Source organism: Bombus terrestris, chromosome 3 (genome assembly GCF_910591885.1).
Source record: "Bombus terrestris chromosome 3, iyBomTerr1.2, whole genome shotgun sequence".
NCBI lineage: Eukaryota > Metazoa > Arthropoda > Insecta > Hymenoptera > Apidae > Bombus > Bombus terrestris.
This window is the reverse complement of record NC_063271.1, coordinates 4,851,783-4,876,088: the sequence shown is the minus strand read 5'-3', so window position 1 is coordinate 4,876,088 and position 24,306 is coordinate 4,851,783. Positions and strand designations below refer to the sequence as shown.

The window sequence follows — 24,306 nt, the reverse complement described above, 5'->3', positions numbered from 1 at the left end:
TACTAATAAGTCATTGGTCGACTTTTAAATGCACAAAATGAGACGCATCAACTAGAACTGTCTTACATAAAATCGACGACGAAACGGAAAGAAAATTTTTAAACGCGTTTCTTCGTTTCATCCACCCTTGATATTCATTTAGCATTCCGTCTTATTAAATATGTAAATCGATTCCGTGATTTTCCCAACAAATTTTATTTACTTATATAATACAAATTTAATCGTAAAAATAATTCTCACGATCAAGCAGCGAGAAGAAAAATTGCAGATAGCTATTCTTTGAAGTATTTGAGAATAAGATGAGCTACCTCTGTAAAGCTGATAAATTTGAAAGAACTGCATTAACTCGCTCATCTAATATCATAACAAAAAGTCCATACATTTTATACTGTAATAACAAAAAATTCTGATATCCTGCGTTATATATACTACGATATTTCTCATATCCTACGTTATAGCGATAAAAAGAAAACGTCAAACTTCAACGAAAGATGGAAAAATCGCGATCACGTTCGGTAGAATGGACGAGGTTGGAAGCTCGTTAGCTCCACGTCGACGTTGAAAGGCTCCATCGTTGACGCAGCTTCTTTTTACCACCCGTTAATTACATTCTTGCCAAGGAACGATATTTAATCGAACGCGTGAATTTCACCGCGAATGATTATATATTGGGACACCGAAGGGATGTAGGCCAGAAACCATAAATAGCGCGCCCTGTCGCAGCTGTCGATGCGGAGAACATAATGTTCGAGACATAAAGGTCGGAGACGTCGAACGTTTCCATCCCTCAGGGGAAAATTCAATTTTCAAACGTCCCGCGAGCTTGTTTCAATCCCAAAGGAACGATATCGTTGGTACGCGTAAGATTTTGCAGCGGGATTACGTCTGATTCGTTCGATTCGGCTGAGATTCATTTCCTTCATTCGCAAAATGGTACACTGATCTTGCAATTTTTACTGAAATTTACAAAACTTTAACTCGTGTAGAATTGTTCAAGATTTTGAAGTTACTTAAATGTTTATCGTTTGTACGATTACATTTTTAACTTTACGCATATTCGTCTTGCATTCCTGCGCAACTGACGCGTATTTAAATTATCACTCTAATAATCCAAATGCATTTAACGGTATTTTCAATGTTTCCGACCGATAATTTCAATGAAACCCAACTAGTTATTTCTAAAAGTCTGTTCACGGATATCCATTCGATCATCTCTTCTCTCGCAACATTTAACTCTTCTACTGTATGCAGAGTTTAATTTCACGAGAGAAGCCCCGAATGTTCTCGAAATAGGAGAGGAACATGAAAAAAAAAAGAAAATAATCGAAAGTTGATTCGAACGTGTTATCGAGTGTCGAACGAAACGGCGCGGTGGTATTATTTGCTGAATACGAATGCACACATATCAGATGGTCGAACAGAGCGGAATAAAGAGCAATCGCAGCGGAGAACGTGTCGAGGCACGTGGGATGTGATGAAAAAACAGAGGGAAAAAGAAAGAAGAAAAAATAGAAGTAAAAAGCGCCAATAAAACCGACTCGATCTATAAAAGTCGATTGGAACACGTGAACGCCAGCATAATTCAATGTTAACGCGTCCACGTGACCACGCGTCATTCGCATTTATAATCCTCGATATTTATTCCTGTCGCTCGTTTAATTAACCTGCTAATGAAATTCAACTCTTTCTCATTTTGCCTGCCGCAAAAATATCTCCATGCTCTTCTTATATAAATAATTATTTAAAACGCGCGTATTCAATGAAAATGATCGTAAAAATCGCCACTTTCAATCGAATTATATATACGAATAATTCTGAAGAGAATGTTGTTCGGCTTTTTCATTAATTACGATCCTTTGTAATTATGCTTATGAAACGTGAATTTCGTATCTTTGACGTGTCGTGAAAACGGGACAATGTCTGCAATACTTTGTTTTCGTTGATTACAGAATGCAATTGATTTTACAATATTTAGTAAACTGATGAAATATAAATTGCATGTAAATTTCGAAATTTCATTTTATCGCTTTAAATTTGCCAGAATTTTTCAGGCCTACGAAAGTTTCATATATTTTTACGGTTCGAGCGTTCAATTTCCTAATACACAATTAGTGTATCGCCTACGTTATACTACGTATAGCATAGGAAAGTAAAGATTCTACACAGACCAGTTTCCTTTCACAAATCCGAAACATTTTAAATTTAGTATGTCTTCATCCGTTAAAGATTCTTTCGTGCGATCGTTGATTCGAACCACTTGCAAGTAGAATACTCTCGTCACAGATCGGACGGTCAGACACGTCCATAACTCTGTGCTACCTTCGTCTTTCTCTTCCCTTCCTTTCTAATAGAAACGTCGGGTTGTAGCAGGCTTTTAATCGTTGAATGATAAAGTTTATGCCGAGTAATATCGATGATCAAAACGAATCTTGGAATAACTCCCACTTCTTTAAAAAATCTCTTCTTCTCTTCAACTCTGAAATGATTCTTTCAACTTTTCAACGATCCACGCAGCATTCTTTGATCTTCTCAATCATATACCGCACTCCTAATAAAAGATTATTATTTATCGTTGTCGTTGTGCGATTGTTAATTTATATATAAGGAAAATAAACAGCTACACGTAATCATGCTTCTCTCGCAATAGAAGTCGATATTAATTTCGCTAAAGATACTCGCGTATGTTTCTCAAATTTTATTGCTAATCCCAGAGACAATTCGACCGACCTTGTATCACACCTGTTCTTGTTACGCGCAACCAAATCGTCACTTGAGTTTCGTGAATCGTCCTTCATGCTGAATCCTTCGTTCGCGCGAGCTCTCACTCTTAATAGTCTTCTAAAATTCCTCCACTGATGCAATCAAAAATACAATTAACATTCGCCCATGACGATTCTCAACGATTAAAAAAAACGATATTCCTTTAATTAAACCTGCACGCTAGGAGCGTAACGTCCAACAGGAGACGAAGAAAGCTCAGGAACAGCACGACTTGACAACACGAATGAAATCCGCCCGCATTATTTCGCACTTCTCGGCTGGCGGCCGCTGAAAGGCCGCGTTACTATCGCGAAGTTTTGTCGCCGGCCCGTTCTTTCTCGCTTTCGTGTCGCGGAAAATACGAAAAAAAAAAAAAGAAAAGAAAGAAAGGAAAACTAAGGGCCGCCGCCGGCCTGAAACGTCAACGCGGCGAGCGTTAATCCCGTTTCTTGGTTGCTTTCACGGGGACAAGGCGGGGTCAAATATCGTGATCTTGTTTGAGAAAAGTTGAAGCTTGGCTTAATTAAAACGCGAGGAAAGGGGGGCTTGGCTGTTGAAAAGCGCGAGCGGAGAAACGAAATGCGAGAAAGAAGAGACCTTTCGCGCTTGAACGTTCGAGAAGACGGAATTATTAGACGCGACGCTGCTCAAAAGCTTAGAAGCCTTGGTTGTGGAAGAGGAAGTGTGAGCACGGTTCTGATGCATCGTCTTTTTAAGCTTCCAGCCCTCCGGAATATCACGTGGCACAGAAGTTGCGTGTCTGCGCGTCTATTTTTGTTTTATATTAGCCCGTATATTAGCTTCAAATCGTTTGTTTGTATTTAGTATCGGCCACATTTGCTAGATTAAAGGAAAACATTCTCGCGAGTTAAAACTTTTCTTTGCACGAGCAAACACAAAATCTTTTGGTTAGAACGACGATTTTATTTATTAATGTAAGTATTTTAAAAAAACCTTCGACGTTCATCGTCTCATTGCGTAAAAGAACGAAGGGTTCGACGATGCTTGTTAGCTGCTTTCGAAAATGTTCAATTTTCATTTGATCGGAGAAAAGCGCGCTTTTACGTCAAACCCTGCAACGTGTAAAGGGCGATGCAAGAATTTACAACGTCGATTGAAATCTATCATCCTCGCCGCAAATACGAATTTCCAATCAATCACATCCTCCATAACTCACCTCGACAACCTCCTCCCCCCCCCCAAAAATTACCGCAACTCACCGTTCGCGAGGGAGAAAAAAAAGCAGAAAATGGAAGAAAGAAAAGCAAGATTTAAGTGGTAGAAAAAGAAACCACATCCTCTAAAGACCGAAGACTCTAACAAAATAACAGACTTCCTGTTTTAAAAAGAAAAAAGAAGAAGCAGGATAAACAAGAGAAATGGCAGACAGAGATAGCGACAGCCTCTGCCCTATCGAACAAGGATCGGCTTAATTAAAACATCATGGATGGAGGATAGTTAAGGAAGCGTGGAAGACCATCGTAGAAGAGGAAGGAGCGAGGAGGTTAAGCGAGTTGGAGGAGAAGCCGCGGCGAGCAAACCGACCGGATGACGGGGTCTGGGGTCACGGATGGGCGGTGGCAGGACTGGTTTCGGGCCAGTCAAGAGGAGAAGAGCAACTCTGCTGCTCTATCTGTCCGGGGCTTTACGTGCAATCTTCTACCGGGTGGGAATGTTCGAATGCACCGAAACGTTTCTGCCCCGTGAGAACATCCGATATCAGGTAGAAAAATCCTCTGGAAACTCAAAGAGAAGAAAGAGAAGAATCGTAGTCCTCGATTTCCTCTTTCATTCTCTTTCTTGTCTTTCGTTCTCTTCTTTGTTGTGGTTTAGAGTCTCGATACTTTGAACGTTCAGATCGTAGTGGAACATCGTATAGACAGTCCGATGCGCTTAAAATGACGATAATTTACTTATTGGGGATTGCAATGGGAACAGGAGAATAACACGTTACGATACAACGGATAAATACATCGAAAGATACACGTCGAAGATACGTCTAGTTCGTTGTATGAAGAACGCACCTTTAGACGTCTGATAATTTTAGCTCAAATGGTTAAGGGCAGTCAGACTTGCTTTCTTAAATAGTTGGAACGAAAAAGAAATTTTTAACGTCACGATGAATCTTATTTTGCATTCTTCTTCGATGATATTTGATAGCAAGAGCAAACGATGAAAAATACTTCGTTTTAGAAATTTTCCTTGTAAATCTGTGCCGTGTGTCTATTTCGATGGATAAGAAAGACTCGTTCTGAATTAAATGCGTTGCCCGAATCTAGCCGTAATTCAAGCGAGCTGCTAACTTGCCGAGTTCCTTTCTTCCCGCGGGGAAAAAGCAACAATCACGGGGAAAGGATAGTCGAGAAAGAATGCCGAGATCTTCCCTTACGTTTGACGCGACAGCTGCTCGATTTCACGGAAGTTCCAGTCGAGGGTGATTGAAGACATCCGCCTACACCCTTTTTACCCCTATACTTTTCTCGATCGATGTCACAGAAAGCGTAGAGTCATTGGTTAAAAAGCTATATCACCGTTCTAGTTATAACAAGTTTAACTTGTACGCAAACGTATATCCTTTAATATCGAAGAATCAGTGCAATAAAGTTGAACGAAGAGTAAGTAGGATAAACTAATACGTATACGTGACACGTGTCTTACAGCTAGCGCAAAATGATTTCATATACAAATTAACTTACAAAAACATTATATTCTAATAATTTATCTATATTTACATCTTTGAAAATATGATTTTGTAATATTAATTTCTGTATTTTTTTTATATGATAACTTATAAAGCATTCACCAAGATGTATTCTTGATATAATTAATCTCATTTTTCAACAGTTCAAAATCAAGTTCATCTTCGTTTGAGCTAATTTTACTTCCGAAAACCATTTTTTAAGCTTCCTAAACTATAATACTTTTGCCATGATCGTCGAATCCGAACTAACGTCGAAGACCATACCATAGTTTCAATACCATAGTTGAACCATACTTTCGGAGGGATATGGGATTAAATATTTTATCTCCATTTTAAAGTCTAACACTTTACGCTTCCTAACAAAGAACACAAACAGCTAAGGAACCAATTTACGAACCAATATTGCACTCTCATCGATTGGAGATATCGAAATCTAGAATAAACAGGGACTATCGCCTCTCGGTCGCCACTGGAGTTGCAGCACGGAATGCCATGGTGACTGAAAGTCGCCTCTCCAGTGCAAAGGATTAAACGAAGCTCGATTAAACGTTAATTATCGTTGCTGATCCACGTACTCGACTCTGGTTGATCGATGATCGTTGGTTAAATGAAGAAACTCACAACCGAACGTTTATCCTTCTCTTAGGAAATTTGTAAATTTCTAAATAATAGTTTGTCGTTAAAGATCTTTTCTTTCATACATATACGAACGTTTTGCAAAACTCATCGTTAACTGCAAGTATCTATTCGATACTGTAACACATAACATTTAATAAATCGACATCAGCAACTACGATATTCGCTTGCAGCGAAGAGTTTTAAAGCACAAAATTATGGAAGAAATTATGGAAGATTATTCGCGAAAGAAAGATTTGTCACAGATGTATACAGCTGTATACAACATCTGCAAATTTTTATTGGAATCTCAAACAACTGGATTCACGTTCCGTCTTCGACGACTTCGCTCTTTCCTCCTGTTTATCCAAGAATTAGCAACAAGGACTCTTTTTTGCGAGTAAACAGCTTGCAAGTAGCGAAGTGCTCAGGGTGTTGACGATCGCATTAGACGTGAAAATTAATGCAAATCTTATAAGAGCGTAATTAGCACGTCGAGAATTGTTCCAGTATTTCAGCTTTATTATCTGTGCGATCTAGTCGCACCCTATTTCGTCTAACAGTGTCCCCGGCCGCGTTTTCTTCTTCTTCCTCTTGTCTCGAATTAACTCGCCGAGTTTTCCGAGTCCCAGATCCATCCGGTATGCGACACGAACTTTCATGCGCCGACACCTGCTTACATCTATCTTGCCAACTATCTGTCTACGTCAAAATTACGCCCACTTTCTTCGTTTCGATACGCTCCATTTTTAGGAATCGGAATTGGTACACGGGCTACTTAAGTTTTCGTTCTATTCATTAGTCTTTCGTTTAAGGATTCCTGTCCGTGGTGGAATAACCGTGTCCTTTACAAAATGGTAACTAAATTTCTATTAATGTACATTTTTTTTGTAACGTTTGTTTTACGGGTATCATGCAAAGTATTTGTCGATCACATTCTTCGAGAAAGATTAATCGCCTCGTTAGAAATTTTCTAGGTAGATCTCGATCTAAATGAAACCAAAAGAAGATGCACGTATCATACGCTCAAAATCGAGAAAATATTATGGATAGTAACAATTTTGCTAAAAAAAATTGTAATTTATTTAATGCTCGATGTCTATGGCAAATATCAAAACTCTATTAAAGACAGGAGATATTCAAAGACTTTCAAAAGCAAAAATAGTAAAAGAATCACATTCTTCTCTATCCTCCCTTTCATTAAACGAAATTCACATTCGAGAAGAAGGGAAAAAGGTGCTTCGACACGGGTCGGTAGTCGAAAAGAAAAAGGGAGAAAAATAAAAGAATACCGCGGAATTATTATTCAAAGAAGCATCTTCATCGGAGTGTGTATAATCATTCGCCGTGTCGTGATGCTTCTTCCGGAGGCGGAGGAGTATCGTTCAACCGCGCACAGACCGACGTTCCTTCCTTTGTATCCTGATTCCTGCGCATCCTGGCGCGACACGCGCGAACAACGGAACCACCCGTGACAAATTACCCTCGAAAACTACCGGCCGAAAGAGAAACAAAACTATAGACACCGGCATGATGTATTAACGCGCCGACTTCCATACATTCGCGGAGGATGGGCGGGTGGAAAAGGGGCGAACACGGAGACACCGGGTTTTAACTCGCGTCGTTGTTTCTGTTGGCTCTTTGACGAATTAATTTCGACGAAGCAAACCCAGCGACTACGCGGTGTTAACGATGGCCCGGTTTTTCGGAAAGCAAACGTTGCTCGCAATTGGCGAGTAGATTTTCGACGGTGCTTCAAAACAGAGAGGGTTTCTTGTGTCTGCTGTGGAAATTCGAAGGGTTTCATAACCTTTGTCCCGTTCGCCAGAATTCTGGTTTTACAGGGTTTTCTTCTTGTTTATTTGCAGGCTGTGTCGGGTTTGCGGAGGATGCTTCTTTGAGATTTTAATTGGTTTTCGCGTGCACCATGCTGGGACAAATCGTGGGTTGCTTTTGAAAGTTTGGAAAATCGTGACGACGTCGGCGAAAAGGATCGAGAATACGTAACATCGCAGAATTTATCGATCGCGTCGTAATGGAATTTATACTTGTGGATTCCAAGAATTCGATACAGTTTTAAGAGCTAATTCAACTTACTTCTAATATAACGTACGATGTGAAAATATTTGAAGGAAATTCGTAAGTAACTCTATATACGTCAGATATATTACAATAGTATTCAACTTCAACAACCACGTTTATAAAAATAACCGTGAAGATCCTATGTTAAACTCGTTATAAAAGTACCAACAGCATCCTTATCCTTTGGAAACTCTTGTTACAAATATTATCAACGTCAATTTTTATTGAAACAGCAACAGCGTCACCTGTATTTTACTTATTTTCTATCGCGTTATATCACTTTAATCTCTTGTCGCATAAAATCAATTTCTAATTTTAATTCTATGGATATGTAGCATATTTAAGATCCGTACTACTAATATCAAAGATCAAAACTCCCAGAATTAAAAAACATCTTCCGTCAAAAATCCGATAATTTTTCGTCATAGCAACATGTCGATTTTCCGAGGGAGCGTGTTTCTTTTTACTCGCGGAAACACGACCAGTCGACGGAATAGAACCGCGATAAATTAACGCGCGTATCTGGCGTGCCACGCCGTTTCCTTCTCCCTTTCGCGACCCTCCAGCTGCTCGACGACGACGATTTCGTTTCACCCGAGTGCCACGGACAGCTCTCGTAAAGAGAATCGATCGCGCAAAACCTAGCCCCTCCAGCTCTTTCGGTGTTTCCAACCTTCGGTAAAATGCTCGATCGATGAATGGAATTTAACATCGTCGATTGCCATCGATGGCATATACCTGAATATTTTCGACGTTTCAACGTTCTGTCGCTTTGCATTTTTGTTCGACTAAATTGCCAGGACTGATGGTTTTGTTCAATGGTGAAATGCGCTCATTAATATCGGAACATTGACCGAGATTTTTAATTCCGATTTGAAACGATGCATATTTTTCGATTTAAATAGCAATGAAGAACAGGGATTTTAACGTAAGCGTCTCTTAGGTCCCGAAAGAGGAGAACATTTAAAAATCGACGAAGAAATGTATCCGAGGGCAAATTATTATTAAGAATGATTTCAATTACCGAGTTTTGTCTACTAATTTGCGATATGATTCGTAATTTAAGCATTTCGAATTGTGACTTGTAATTTGACGTGGAATTTTCGTTTATTTATAGGGAAGTTACAAAGGAATATAAAATGTTGAAAATGTTGCGCTACTTGTCATCAAATTTTTAAGCGAGTTTCCCTTTACGTCCATGAAAAAACGATGTGAGTAAACACTCTCAGACTAGTCACGATTTAAACACGCTAAAATGTTCTAAACTCAATGCTAAAGATACTTGAGACTTTTTTAAGAGAACTTTTTGGAAAAGTTGATCGTTCAAGAGAATTGTAGATATAAAACGGAGAAATACGAAGGTTAAGTTTCTTACATCTTATTACATATATCTGGCTGGTATAAATTTCAGTTAATCAAGTACGTGGTGCACTTTGTTCGAGGGTGGAGGGCATATTTAATTTAACTGGTCTTGGAAATTCCACGAGCACAAGCTACAAGAGTACAGAGTATGAGAACAATCTAATTTTACTCCATACTCGTCAGACAAATTCTTAGTTGCTCTTTGTTACTTGCACGCTAAACGGTACATTAAATCTACGCGACCCAGTTCCCTCCGCTCTTTTATTCAGAAAGCGTGACTCCGTTCTCAAAAATCGTGACTCTGAGTCAGCATCGTGTGACACACCAAAAATTTGGGAAGTAGGAATCTTGCCAGCCAGATAGTCGACGCTTGGCATATCCGCTTGCTCGTGCATTAACCTGTAACCGCTAACTAAACGATCTCTAACGAAAAGGTGGAACATAGATCCCATGGAAAATTTCATCAGAAATATCGCAAGAAAGTTTAACATGCCCGACTCGTATAAGTTTCCTCGCGTTTTTCTCAGAACCTCTGGACCACGTTAAGTGCCACGTCGATTAGATTCTCGTTACTATTTCCACTACGAGTTGCAACTAATAAATTCTCTCGTATAACAATAACAAGCTTGGTAATAAAACAAACGAAATCCTACGAGTCAAATTTATAGCCCGCCACTCGAACGATCTACGCTGCAAACAAATACGTGAAATACGACAATAACAATCGTAAGATCGAATACGTGAGATTTACGCGTATAAACAATTTCGTGACAAAGTGGATGTTTAATTCACGAAATTTCGCAAACGTTAGCAAACTTTCGCGACTAACTGTACTTCCAAATAACATCGAATCTCTCTTTTTTCTTCGACGAATATAAATATTCGTTGTGTGCCACCTTGCACGTGTCCACAGCCTCGATAATTATTACTCGATGGCTGTGTTCCTTTCACGAAAGTCTCTCTTCCCACGCGTACTATGACGCTCCCCGCTATTTGCATATCTTCGCGTGACACGGCCGGGACAGAGCAGACAGAACAGAAATTGCGGGGACGAGGAAGAGAAAGAGAGTCGCAACCCGATAAAGGGGGTGGAGAACGCGTCGCGCCGGGGTTGCTGAAGAGCGGAGCCACAGAGGTGGAGGAAGAATCGCGACCGCTTTAAAGTAAGATTTTTTTCGAGCAATGCTTTCGAGCCTACCGCTTTGAGAAAAGAGTGGCCGTGGGTTTAATTAACTCGGCATTCTTCAGCCGCTGGGGGATGGACCAAGTTGAGGAAGCTCGGTGTACAGGGTGGGGGATAGACTTTTTCAAAATAATTACACGACGATTCTGCTTGAAGAGACAGAGAGAGAGAGAGAGAGAGAGAGGACGCGTCTCGTCTGTTCTTTTGTCGATCGATTTGAAGAATTGCGACGCCATCGCAGCGACGGAGGAGACTGTATGGTGTTTCCGAGACATTAGGGCGTGTCGAGAAATGTTGCGTGTTTTGAAAGCTCCGTTTGTTAGGGCGAGATGGAAAGATGGAGGAACGGAAGATTTATTAACGTAATTTACGTAGAAATATTTTTCAGAAGAGATATAGGTATTGTTTATTTTAGTAGATGGATTATTGATAATAATAGCCAGAATAGCGATATCGTGTTATGGTTATATTCTGGACATAGACCGGCCAGAAACCTTTATATTGAATTTCTACGAATTTTTTGTACGAATTGCTTGGATATTATAGATGCAGGTTGCGATCAAAAATTTCTATACGGAATTTATGCAAATTATTTACGCGACTTTCGTACGAATTTTTATACGAATCGTTCAATGTTGAATGTCTGACGATGATTAAGCATTTTGACAGAACAACAAGTTTGTATCTATCTTCGATATTCTACTAATTATTACTTCCATCGATCGCTCTACGATTTATTCAAACACGTGGAGCGTTCTGAAATTCGTACGACATGTAAGCCAACGATCCTAATAGACAGCGCAGAATTCCTGAAATACTTATCCTATATCTCGGTTTTACTCGGATACTTGCCTAAACATTTCTCAGCAACTATCAATAACGACGCACCACTCCACCCTTAAGTATTCTCGTCTTTAAGGGCGCGCAATAACGCGCGTTCCTACTTTTACAGGCTTCTCTAACCCTTCACGCTTCTTCAGTAAAATGTATTCTTTCAAGCAATCCAAGCATCTGCTATTTAAATAACCGAGATAATCGATATTCTACGAATTATTCTAGTTGCAGAAACTACTTGTTCCATCAAGCACAGACGGAATTTCATATCCACGTAAATTGAATAACAGCAAAGAAATTTTTCAATAAAGATTCGATAATAATCCAAAGGGGAAGGAAAGAAGAGGATGGTTAGGGACGATGAAAGACGCGTTGCGAACATTTCGAAGGGAGCGAAGGAGAAAATTTCCAGGTTTTGATCCACGTTGAAACGCGACTTTGATTCTCTCCGACTGGGATAAAAGGGTTCTTGTCGAAGGACAGACACGAGTGGTGTCGTTACTCCCTTTTCACAGTAAGCTTCGCCACCCCCGCCCTGCCCGTGGAATTTTATTTGAAAGGGGTTCATCGGTAGCTCCATCTCCACTACAGTGGAACTTCTTCGCGATTCGAACGTATTCGCTAATCTTGAAGGAACTTTTGTAAAAATTACATTATTGAGAAATATTAATTTTCCACGGTTCTGGTTATTCCCTACTAAAATTATTTGAATCTCAGATATCGGTTCTTATATGGTAACTTCTTTCATTTGAGTTACAACTGTCACGATCTCCGATATATTATATATGCGTGTGTGTGTGTGTGTATTTATTCGACTATTCGCGGAGAGACGCGATCGCGAAAGGAAGCACGTCAACGGGAGTCGTAAATTCCCGTTACAATTAGACAATCGACACCACGAAATGATCGATCCCCTTATTTCTGTTAGGATAATAGGGATGGTTCAGTGAGTATAACACTGAGTTTAACAGGTTATAATATTATACATTTCCGACAATTTTATATAGAAGCTAGTTACGCTGGTGCGTATGTATAAGTTAAGTAGGTGACTGATCTAAGGGTGGAAACTCGATTAAGAGATGTCGACTGTTCGAAAGGTTGGAGAATCAGTGAAGTTCAGTGACGATGCTGTGGCAGAGGAAAGCGGATTTGTTAATGACAATTTTGGCTAGGAAAGTGAGGGCAATAGACATTGCTTCTGATTGGATAATAAGAAGGTTGGTGGACTAGGAAGGGTCTTAGCCACCCCCTACATACCGAACGTGAGGAAAACCAACTTTCCCGTATCTTCCCGTAGTAGACGATGAATGTAAAGAACACTTGAGATAAAAGATACTTGTTTGGTCTGAAGGACCTCAACTATGAAAATGCCAAGATTTATAGTGGGTCCTGAAGGCCGTTGAGGATACGCAACAAGGATGTGTAGACATCTGGCTGCCGTCTTGCCCACAACGTGGAGCCTGGTTTTTGGATAGAGTCACCGAACGTAACAATATATATATGTAGTAACTTAATGGGTCTTAGAGGAAGGACAAGTAATGATGTTTTAGTTTAACAAGCAATACCGAATACAACGAACTGATTACAATATCGTCGTACGTCTTATTATCATACTCGGCTCTCAACTTCCCGATTCATACTCTCCGGCTCCTCCATTCACACTCTCCGGCTTCTGCACTCACTCTCTCTGACTTCTCAACTCACTCTGTACGACTTCTCAACTGACACTGTCTCTAGCATCCCTTAGTTTTTTTTCGCCCCACCACGCATGTGTTCCGCAAACACCCGTGGCCAGGGTCACGTAGGCCTTTTCTACGAAACTATTCACTTGAAAGGACCGACGACACATTGATGGACCCGACGACGCCTCGGCTCTCGCGACGTTGTTTATGGTTCGACCGATATCTTAGGCCTTTTTGTCCACGATACTACATATATACGTACATTTGCGTTGAAATTTTCATGGGAAATTTATTTCTGTAACTCTTACCGGGCCATTCACTTCTTGACTGGGCGGCCGTGTTCCGGTTTTGTTCGTCGTAACGCGGCGTTTCGCGTGGATATTCGTCCGTTTTCGTTGCGTCGATCGATCTGACGCTTTTGTAACGAGCGTTTCGAACGAAACGGCAACGAAAAAAATCAAGACAGCAATAGCGGGAAGGAGAGTAGGAGAGAGAGGTAAAAAAAAAAAAAGAAAAAATAGAGCGAATTAATACGTTTGATACGGGCTATTTCACTTCCGATTGCGCGAACGCTGATTGATTTAAAGCGATCTTGCCGTGGGCCCGCGTTCCTACGCTCGTCATCGCGCGCTGTACACTCGATTCGATTTAATTACGCGGAAACGCGTTTCCATTGGGGAAACGAATGGAAGAGTTCGACTTTTGTTGCGTTCTTGTTCCTAGCGAAAACGTTACCTGTCGTATCGCAACACTGTAAACCCGAGTACTGTATTCCTGGCAGACAGACAGCAAGAAAAAGACGAGGATATTGCGAATTCGCGAAAGCAATTGTAATCTGTTTCTTTTTTTAATTAGATAAATTTTTCACTGAAATTTTTAAACGCGTTCGTTGAAGATATTCTTCGTTGATATTGTTTCGTCGATCTGTGGGAATAACTTTGTAGAAACGTAGAATTCCAATGAACAGACACGACATGGTTTCCATCTTCTTGCGAATATTTTAGTCGATAAGATAAATTTGTAATCGAGATCTACTAAAGTTTAGTATTCCTCGTCGATACTTTTCGACAAAGAAAAAACAGCGTAGAAAGTACGAACTTGCAATAGAATAGAATAGAACAGTTTCTTTTTCCTTACGAACACTTTGATAGTTTAGGAGAAACGAAGATTCATTAAAATAATTTGCTAATCCTTCGGTAATTATGTCATCCATTACCGCCAATATTTTAGCATTTAAGGAACCGGAATCTCCGGTTCGGTCTTAATATATTAATATATACAAATGTCGAAGATTGAGCAAACTCTCTTGCTAAACGCTTATCTATTTCCATTTCCATAACACGAATTTACGCAAACAATCAGGAGAAAAGGCGGAGAGGACGATAAAGCGCAGCAGGGACGAGTGAAAATCATAATTTAGACGAGAATGAAGGGAAAAAAGAAAATTGGGGAATGGGTGAGCTAGACAGAAAGTGAGATGGATCGTTTTGCTCGGTGAGGCCGCAAGAAACGCCTTGAAAAGCTCCGGCAGTGCCAGTGCTGGTAGTTAGACTTTCAAATGAGAAGGGATTTAGCGTTAACAAAGAAGTAGAAACAAACGAGGGAATATATCGTGGCTGGTTGACTACAGGAACAGCGAGGAAAAGGGTTGACGGCTCTCTTAACTCTTGATAACAATTATCGTTGCATACTCGAAGAAAAGCCGGCTAAAGTGCAAGCCAAATATAGATCAGGATTTAACGAGAGATTTTTCACGTAAAATTTGCGATCCTAGTGGAAAGCGTACGTATAACGTGGCAACTTGAAGTTAATCGAAAGAAATTGAAGCAGATAGTGAAAAGTCGTTGTATGTCGTATACGTAAAAAAAAGAAAAATGATTTTAAATTTATTATAAATTTCACTTACGATTAGAAGCAACATTTTCGATGTTCGAACTATCGACGATTAAAGTATTTCGATATTACCAGTTACGTAGTGAATTATTGTGCAAGAAGAGCCGGATATCTTTATTCAGATTTGTCATTAATATTTAAAAGAAACAAGGTTTTCGAATGAAAGAGGAAAAAGGTGAAAAAATTAACGTGTTATCAAGCCATGTAAATAAAGTGAAATGCAAAGGAGCGAGGCAAAGTAGAAAGAGACGGTCACTGGACAGACAGACTTGGCTGACCATAGTGAAAGATGGTCGAGTAATTCGACGCGTCAGACGTTGCCAGACGAACGCTCTAACATCACGGAGATCCAGAGATGATCCCAAGGGATGAATAGAAACGATCCTGTTTACTCTTTCCCTGGTTCAACGCTGCAGGCAACACAACGCAGATATTTACAAGAAGAAGTTTTATCCACCGGGTTTCTTCCTTTTTCTTTCTTTCTTTCTTTCTTTCGTTTGATTTTTCTCTGCTCGTGATTCAGTGAATGATCATTCGGATTTACGTTCCTCTCTTCCTTTCCATTTCTTTCTCACGTTTTTGTTTTCTTCCCAACAACGCGAAAGAAATTCTCCACCCTCTTGTTTCTTCGCTCGAGAATTTCTTTCGCGTTGTTTTTGAACGATCGCTTGCGAAATCCACGCTTGAATAAAGCTCATCCCGACAATGGATATCTCTGCAAGTTTCAAGGAATCGATATCATTCCAACACCGAGTTTTCCACCGTAGAATCGTGGAAACTTGGTCTTTTCAGGTCTTTCACGGTTCGATCGGCAAAGCTAAGCTTAATTAACCCTTAGGATACTCGACATTGCTCCGATCTTTCCTCAACTTTATCGAATCTTGTCTCTTCGAATTCGTAATCTGCGAATCGTACATTGTCCAAAGAAGTTGCACGGTTTTCTTAAATCTCCAGCAACTCTCGAAGAAAGAATGGAATTCGAATCTCGATTTTTATATCATTCTGAATATACGTTTGCTACGAATATCCTCTAATTTCTGCATATATTTTCTATACCATATGGACGTCAAAATTTTACGCGATAAGTTTCCAAATATTCTCATGATTTACAGATTTATTCTTTTCTAACGCGATTAATGACAAAACCTAGCGAAATATTGGCTCGTCGAATTAAAATTGCGAGAGAAACGATGTCACACGCACCGCCTCGAATGGAATCAATTTTTTCCTACGAGACTCTGTTCTCGAGAAAATCGATTTCGAATATTCTCCTCGAGCGGTTACAAGCGTGGATTGTTTTAACGCTCGAAGAACCGACGACTCGAGAGTAGTTACTCGAGAATAACGACTCTCGTTTCGCCATCAAAGCGTCCGTCATTTCCTATGTAGAATTGTTTAGGCCCTGTACGAAGTTCAGCGCCGGTTCTCAGTGTCCAGGACGATTTGCCATTTCAAAGAGATCCTATATCATTGAACCGAGTAAAGTAAATTTTCGCCAACGAAAAAGTTTCTTCGTGGTTGTACCTACATTTGGCGAGTTTCGCTCGACGAAGAATTTCTCCAATTTTTCTATCGCAGTCTGCCCTTTTTTCGTCGCTGTCGATGTTTTAAGAAAAGCGATTCTTCGTATCTCGTATTTTCTACAACTAGGTTTTTCCATATTTCCGTGAAAATCGAAAGAATTTGAAGTAAGAGGAAAACACGATTAAGTTAAAATTCTCATATTTATTCGTCGGAACGTAAAATACCTACTACGTTCGTCGTCTGTTCTCGCGTGAAAAATCAACGCGATTTTCACGATACACGCGGGAAAGCATGCAAATCGTTGGGTTTGAACGTAGCTAGAGCGCCAGCCTCGTAGGAAATTGACTCGTGACTAACGAACCGAGAAGACTCGCTGAGTTCCGACAAAATGGCCTCTACGCGCAACCAAACGCTCCCTCCTCCCACTTGATACCTGTTTCTGTCGATTAGAGCCTTCGAACTGTAGGCTGCACGTGACGTTCGCTCGTAAAAACCGCGTAACGAAATGAAAATCTGCGTTTATCCGTTGCAGACGATGCTACCCGTCTCGATACTGTGAAATTCACCAAGGAACATAACGTTCGTTAGAAGCAATTTTCGAGTAGCACGCGATTATTTTCCTGCTCGTTACCGATAGCCTCGAGAACCTGACAGCTTAAAAGATTTGCCGAAATAAGTTAAGCTTGTCACGTCGAAGATATATTTCGTCACAAAAGTTGTATCTATCTAATCCGCGGTTCATATAGCATAATGTAATGTAGTAATATAAATATGATATTCCCATAAAACTAAAAATATGTATCAAGCTTCTTAATTGTCTTATTAACCCTTTGCACTCTGAATTTTATTTCAATTTCGTTATCAGCAGCTCTCAACGCTTTCAAGTGTTTTATTTGAAATTTACATTAACTAAGGAATAAGACAATTTAAATAAATAAAGGAAGAAACCAATTCGCTTAAATACCAGTTTTATTCACACTATTGTTGTATTTTGCAATTTTTAATCTTTTAATTTTACATGTTGAAACAATTTCCAGGATACAATCCTGGTTTTCTTTCGTACGTTTCACAAAAAGAAAAATATGGAACTGGAAGAATATCGAATGGGACTCCTGAGATAAAAACTGATGTCGAGTCACACTCGACATAGGAGTCGATACGGAGATAGGAGTCTCAATTCGTCGATATAGATCATGATCAAATTAAAAAGAAAAAAAGAACAGAGAGAGTTGTTAAAAAAGAATCGAAGAATACGTGCAATTCTACTACGGTACGTTCGATAAATCCAAACGAAGCAAAGAATAATATATATTTACTCACCTCGGAGGATCTGGTAGAGGAAGACCTTGATATGGTCGGGGCTGAGATGCTGAGGGCTGACGATGATCTTGTGTAGGTCGCTCTGAAGCAGCTCCGTGATCACGTATCTGTGCGGATGCTCGTTAAGGAATTTATGAACAATCATCGAATCTTAACTGAAATTAAACCGTATCGAAGGAACGAGCCGCTCGATTACCACGGCTGATTCTCTCGCAGCGTCATTTACACGATCCTCTACGACTCGCGATAAAACCTTACCAACGAATATTAACTCTCTATATGCCGGTCGCTCGATAAAACCAGCTCGATCTATCAAGCTAATCGCGTGAGTACACGCGCGGGAATCAATTTGAACGACTCGTTCCGGACCGCTCCCTTTCTCGTTTCCTTTTCGTTTTTCCCTCTTCTTGGAATCTAGGGTATCCTCGTTGCGCACTTGTTACAGCAACATGAGCTGATAATAGCGCGAAGTGGAATGTAAGAAAATTAGAGTTACGACTGGATTATATAGGTGGATCATTAGGAAACGGATTGCTCTGAAATTACGAACAGATAGACGAGGATAACACGAAGATAGTGGAAGAGTTGAATTATTACAAATTGCCGCTATCAAATTCATAGGTTATTTCATTAAAATTTATCTGCGTGATTTGAAAGTTTACATGCGAATTGTGAAAGTTTAATAGCGTAAATTGGAAGGTAGGAAAATTAAAGCTGGATCATCGTAACAGGTGGATTATAGTAAATTGTATTTTTATATAACCAGTGAGTAAGTTACGTTGTGTAATATTACTTATAGAAAATAGCGTGAAATCTGTTAACACGTAAATCGAATCTACGCTAAAGAAGACATCCGTATCTTTCGTTCGCGATAATCAAGAAAATATTTCTTACGATATAACAAATATTTCTTTCTCATTTGTAATTACAAAATTTCCCCAATAGGAATCCTGTTTTAATCATCTTTAAAACATTTCTTCTGTTCTGAGTAATTTACCATTTTCAACGATAAAATTCTTTCAAAATGCGAATAAAAAAAGGAACAAGAAAACAGAAACTAATCTCTATTGGAAAAATAAAATGGTAACAGCGACGATCGGAACGTCTGCTACGACGAAAACCTTGGCAATCAGGTGGTTCTCGTTCCTGATCCGTCGGCTTAATGGATTCCTTCGTCGGCCTCGAACAAGTTAATCCGTCGAAATGAAGGGAAAAAAGGAGGGGAATGGCGCACAAGGGGAGAAAAGAAGCGGAATAGAAAAGAAAAAGAGAGGGAAAGAGAGAGAGAAGAATCGAGCCCGATGACGTCGAGCCGTGACGAAAGTAGCTGGCCTTAATAAACCTGCCGGGGTAATTTACAGCGCTTGGCCCCGGCTCCACGGGGTGAAACTTCTTCAGAAAGTTAAGCCGCCACCGTTCGTGGACAATGGCGAACGGAAACTCGCGTTACCAGAAGTATCCACTTTTGTTAATGGAGCTGTGGATAAAAGTGACCCATCACGTTTCCTTCGTTAAACGTTTGCCTCGATTAATCGTGTTTGTACGTTTTGAAAGGGGATTCCGTTTTTATATCGTGTCTCGAAGATGATAGGAAGAGAGATGGGCATTTCTAGAAGCGTAAGGAAAGTTGGTTCGTTGTCGTTCGAAGTTCCGAGATCGCGATCGAGTCGATAATTTAAAGTCTGAAACATCGTTCTTTCTTCTCTAAATCTTTCCTTAATCCCCTCGTACGAAAAATGAAAAATACATGCAAAGAAGTTTTTACAGACATCAAACGTACGGTCAATTTTTTGTACAGAACAACTCACTCCCGATGGGACATTAAACGTATACGAATAACGAAACGGAGCAAATTCACAATCGAACGAAGAACGACAAAAATTTCCATTTCACGCTCTTCGAAATTCGTTTCACAGTCATTTTCGACGACTCTCCGAAAATTCGTTACAGACCGTCCCTTAGAAAAACCTTCGAGCTCCTTAAATTTAGACCACATGAAATCCTACGTTGGAAATGAATCAAAACTAAGCGGATTAATCCGAATCACACCGTTCGCGCGAAAAAATCCGGAATCTCGGCATATCGACGAAAAACACGGAGCCTGTAAAGTTGGCCAATTACCAGGGTTACGATAATCACAAGCACCCCCTTGTTCGCAAGAAACTTATCGACCCCCTGCCGTAACTTCGCTGCACGGTAATTTCACGATGGAAGGAGAAAGAACAGGCTCCTCGATCGACAAGCCATGCCACGAAGAAAGGGTAGAGCCAAGAAAGAGGGCAAGCGGAGGCAATAAAAAGTACTCGAAAAGTTTTTACGCGATCCGAACGATGGTCGAGCGTTCGGCTACGCCGGAAGTAAATGGGGTGGCTGTATCGAACCGTGCCATCATGCACGCGCCCCTTCCTTCGCTTCCGCTGTAAATCGAAACTCCCCAACCACAGCATTTACCAACGTTCGATTTCATCTTTTCCACGTTGACGTTCCCTTTTTGTCTCGCGCGATGTGTCGTCCCTACGTCGAGGATATTAGTCGATCGTCTTATAATTTTGCACGTAGATGTATACGCGTACGTATGAAAGTAACGAGTATTTTTATTCGACTTTGTATCGTTGACAAGATCGATACAGCCCTGTATGATTTGATATTTCGTTAAAAGCTACGGTAGATTGTCCCGTAATTGTCTATCTTTCGTAAAAAGCGATTGAAATTGTTTCGTCGAATAGCACGTTTGCATGGTATATTTCCGCTTTGAGAAGAAAAAGACGAAGAAAGAATTAAATTAACCCAACAGAAAGGCACACGAATAAATGCGATTGTGTAGTAATAGCTATCTTATGGATTATTTATCTATTCCTCTTTTCTACGCTATCTCGTACGCTTTTATAATGGGTGACATTATTCTACCATTAATGTTAACGTGATTCGCTTCCAGTTAACTCCTCGTTCTCCCGTATGAAATATTAAAATCTCTTTCGCATGTAGGATATTCTAATCGAAAGACAGACGTGTCCTCGGTTTTCTTCCGCTATTCCCATTCGAGAAGCCAATTATTTTATTCGATCCATCTATCGAAAGAACGAAGACAATGAGGCAAAGTATACGATAAAATACACGAACACGAGCCTGCGAACGATTAAATATCATTTACATTTCCCCGTTTCCGAAACTTTGGAAATCTTCCAGAACTCTCGCATTTCCATCAAAATACTGCATCGCAAGGATCACCGTATTCCCCATCAGCCTTCCCCGTACGAGAACGTAATTCGTCTTCGATCGGCGCGCGCGTCCTTCGAAATTTCGTTTTTATCCAGCACGACGAGCACATAGTCAAAGTGAAAGAGAGAAAGAGAGAAGGTTGGAGGAGAATGAAATAGTATAATGGCGGAATGAGGTCGACTGGTAGGTTGGAATGCAGGTAGAGGCTGGCTGCGAACCTGGTGTGGTATGCAAGTCGACTGGTCCGGCTGGCTTCGGACTGAAACACCTAAGCGCACACAGCCTTTGCCGACGTTCCACGCTTTCGAGCTGTGTCTCTTCTGAAATACGATCGATGGACCGCTTCGTACGCGATATTTCCAAGTAGCAGACGCGTCCACGGGATGCACACGCTCATGGGAGGCCGGATATTTTCGCGAGAAACGAATGGTGTACCAGGCCGCGCCGCGAGTTAAGAACCTATCGCGGTAACCTGTTTCGAGATCCTGCAAGATTGATCGATCGATTTGACGGCTGGTGAGAATCCGTGCAGCGATTCTGCCAGAGAGAAACTGGAACTGGCGGCATGCGATTCTTCCTCGTCAGCCATAATCCAAACCTGACCAAATTTCTTCCGATTGTGAGAAAATAAAGGATGATTTATCGGTAGAGAGGTTGAGACATAGCGAATTGGACAAGTAGATTGCTGCCTGATAATAAAACTGTACTGCATCGTTATACAGCGACGATGTTAGATCGTGTAGGAAGTTCGTTCGCATGTTTTTAAAACATCGTTACTTTGTGAGGCCGGTTTCATCAACGATATTCGTATCATTTCATTAATTAATTAAATTATTTACATCGTAACTTCGAAGCTTGTGCTCTTACGTTAATAAAATTCTGTATTTAACGCGTGATACACGCGTTTTTCCTTTAAATCATTTAACAACTACTTATGAAAAAAGTTGTTCGCCTGACTGTAACATTTTGTGTTATAACAACGTTCTTTGGTATTCATAGTACGATAAATATTCCAATATCCTGTCTGACAGTAAACACCAACCAAGTGTACCACAACCATAGAACCCGAGAATTTGAAAAAGAAAACAAGTTAAAATTATCTTAAAAAGTCTGTCATTAAAAATCCATAAAAGTAAGGGGAATTGCTAATGCTTTTCGAATTGATAACAATTAATAGAAGAAAGATACCAGATAACCACGGATTATCTCCAACCAATTACCTCTCACGCTTGAATTTTGACAGAGATGATAAAGGATTCTTCGACGTAACGAGAGAGACACTTCTCGCTCGAACACTTTTGCCAACAACCCGATACTTGGCATACGACAACTGCGTCAAACGCGTTTACGAGTTCGTTGCTTAAAAAAAAGAAAAAAAAAGAGAAAAGAGGTGAAAATAAACTGCACGATCCTCCACGTTCGACGGTTTTCACTCCGACTTCATCGCCCCGACGAACGTCGATGAGGAGAAAAACGATAGAACGCGCTGACTCTCGCTAATCGCACGCCAGATCTCAAGCCAATTACGAAATATGCTTTTTCCGTTTCTCAAAGAATTCTCGCTATTTCGTCTACCTCTGCGAATTTTCCGGCACTTGGTCGGACATTGTTTTAAAATCGAAAGCGAAAAAGTTTTCTTGCTAATCCAACGGGCCGAGTATCGCCACGGAACTAACCTGGAGACGTTTTAAGGCGTGAAGCGACGAATAAAAATCATTATGCCGCGTACATGATAGTGAAAATCCATGGAGACAGAATTCCGGCGAGCTTCGATCGATCGCAGCCGAAGGGCTGCGGACGCTTTCAGCGTATTATTTAGAATTCGCGCCGAGATTTAATCGCGTTTGCGGCTCCATCGCGATTTCCCGGTTCGCTTTTCACCGACGCCGTGTCGATCGAGTGCCATCGAAACACTTTTAACCGCGTCGCCATCAATCCTCTACGAACGATCCGAAATAAAAAAAAAAAGACGCGTAAAAAACAATCGTCAGCTTTCTCTTGACAATCAGTCGGGTCTCGATAAGCTTAACAATCTGCTCGATGAATCTCGATTACCAATAAACTACACGCGTGAAACGCGATCTAAACGACGAGTCGATATCGGAATTCTTTTGAATACAGTATCTAGGAAGGGGACAGCTAAGAATTCATTTAAACGTTTCTATCATGATAGAAGAAATTATTATATATATGTGACAATGTACACAAGAAAAATGAATTAATACAACTTTATATGCAAATCAGACTGAGTTTCTGTATCTTCTTAAGAGTACTAAACGTTTCTAAAACCTTTATTCATACATTTTATGAAAGTAAAATTGATTCTTGTAACCTTAGCTTTAATCTTAATCGTATTAAATAAAAATGAGTATTCTTTTTTTTCACCCAGAGATAGTATCGAGAAGAACAGCAGGGTTAAATTACATTCCAAATACTTTCACCGAAAAGTTCTTCTTATTATTCAGAAATTCTCGCGTTAAGTTCCACGTATACACAGAGATACGAGGGATTAAAAAGGGAGGAAAAATTCGTTGAACGAGCAAAGGCTGATACGTTAGTCGTTGGATTTACGATCGTTTAATATTCAACTGGTTCTCGTGAATCGCGAAAAGGAATTAACGCGTGATTATCGATGTAAAGGGTGAAGCGCTTATCGTCCGCTATAATAGAGTTTGCTTTAACACGTTTAATAAAGCGATTCACCTGGCAATCATCCCCTGGAAGAAACGCCCACGTAACAAATTGTTGAAACGGGACCGAAGTAAAAGGCTAACAATAATCGATCGCCTTGATCGATGGGTTTTAAAGTTTTAACACGTCCGACGGATATCTGAGTGAAAGGTCGAGTCTCTGTTTGGTCTCGAGCATTTAAGAAGCAAGTTTTCGCGGTACTGCTGTATATATATGGCTAGTTGATCCGGATAAAAAGATTCCATTGTTCCAGTGGAAGTAACGAATTGCACTTTCGCTGCGATTGGTTGTGCGATCGACAGTGTCTAATGGGTGACACGCGTCGTTCGATACGTGAAATTCTTACGCCGTTGACGAAGCGACTGTGGAACAGCGTGGTCCGATTTCGTTTGAGAAAGTTATCAAACTTTAGAAAGCTGTGAAATTAAGAACTATCAAGA

At 40.3% G+C, this 24,306-nt stretch overlaps 1 protein-coding gene and 1 long non-coding RNA gene across 3 annotated transcripts in view; one reads left to right on the top strand and one right to left on the bottom strand.

The window, feature by feature from the left end:
- Positions 1-9,312, top strand: part of LOC125384663 — a 71,661-nt gene extending 62,349 nt beyond the window's left edge. The window contains exon 3 of the long non-coding RNA XR_007223301.1: positions 7,945-9,312. This is a non-coding gene — a long non-coding RNA (uncharacterized LOC125384663). The remainder of the gene's footprint in view (positions 1-7,944) is intronic.
- The window catches only part of LOC100651912 (serine/threonine-protein kinase NLK), a 227,948-nt gene that overhangs the window by 43,379 nt on the left and 160,263 nt on the right, over positions 1-24,306 (bottom strand). For both annotated transcript variants that reach the window (XR_001099757.3, XM_003394155.4), the window contains exon 4: positions 17,957-18,063. Coding sequence is in view for 1 of the 2 variants with exons in the window: in XM_003394155.4 (XP_003394203.1) it covers positions 17,957-18,063 (107 nt within the window). In the remaining variant the exon portion in view is untranslated. The remainder of the gene's footprint in view (positions 1-17,956; positions 18,064-24,306) is intronic.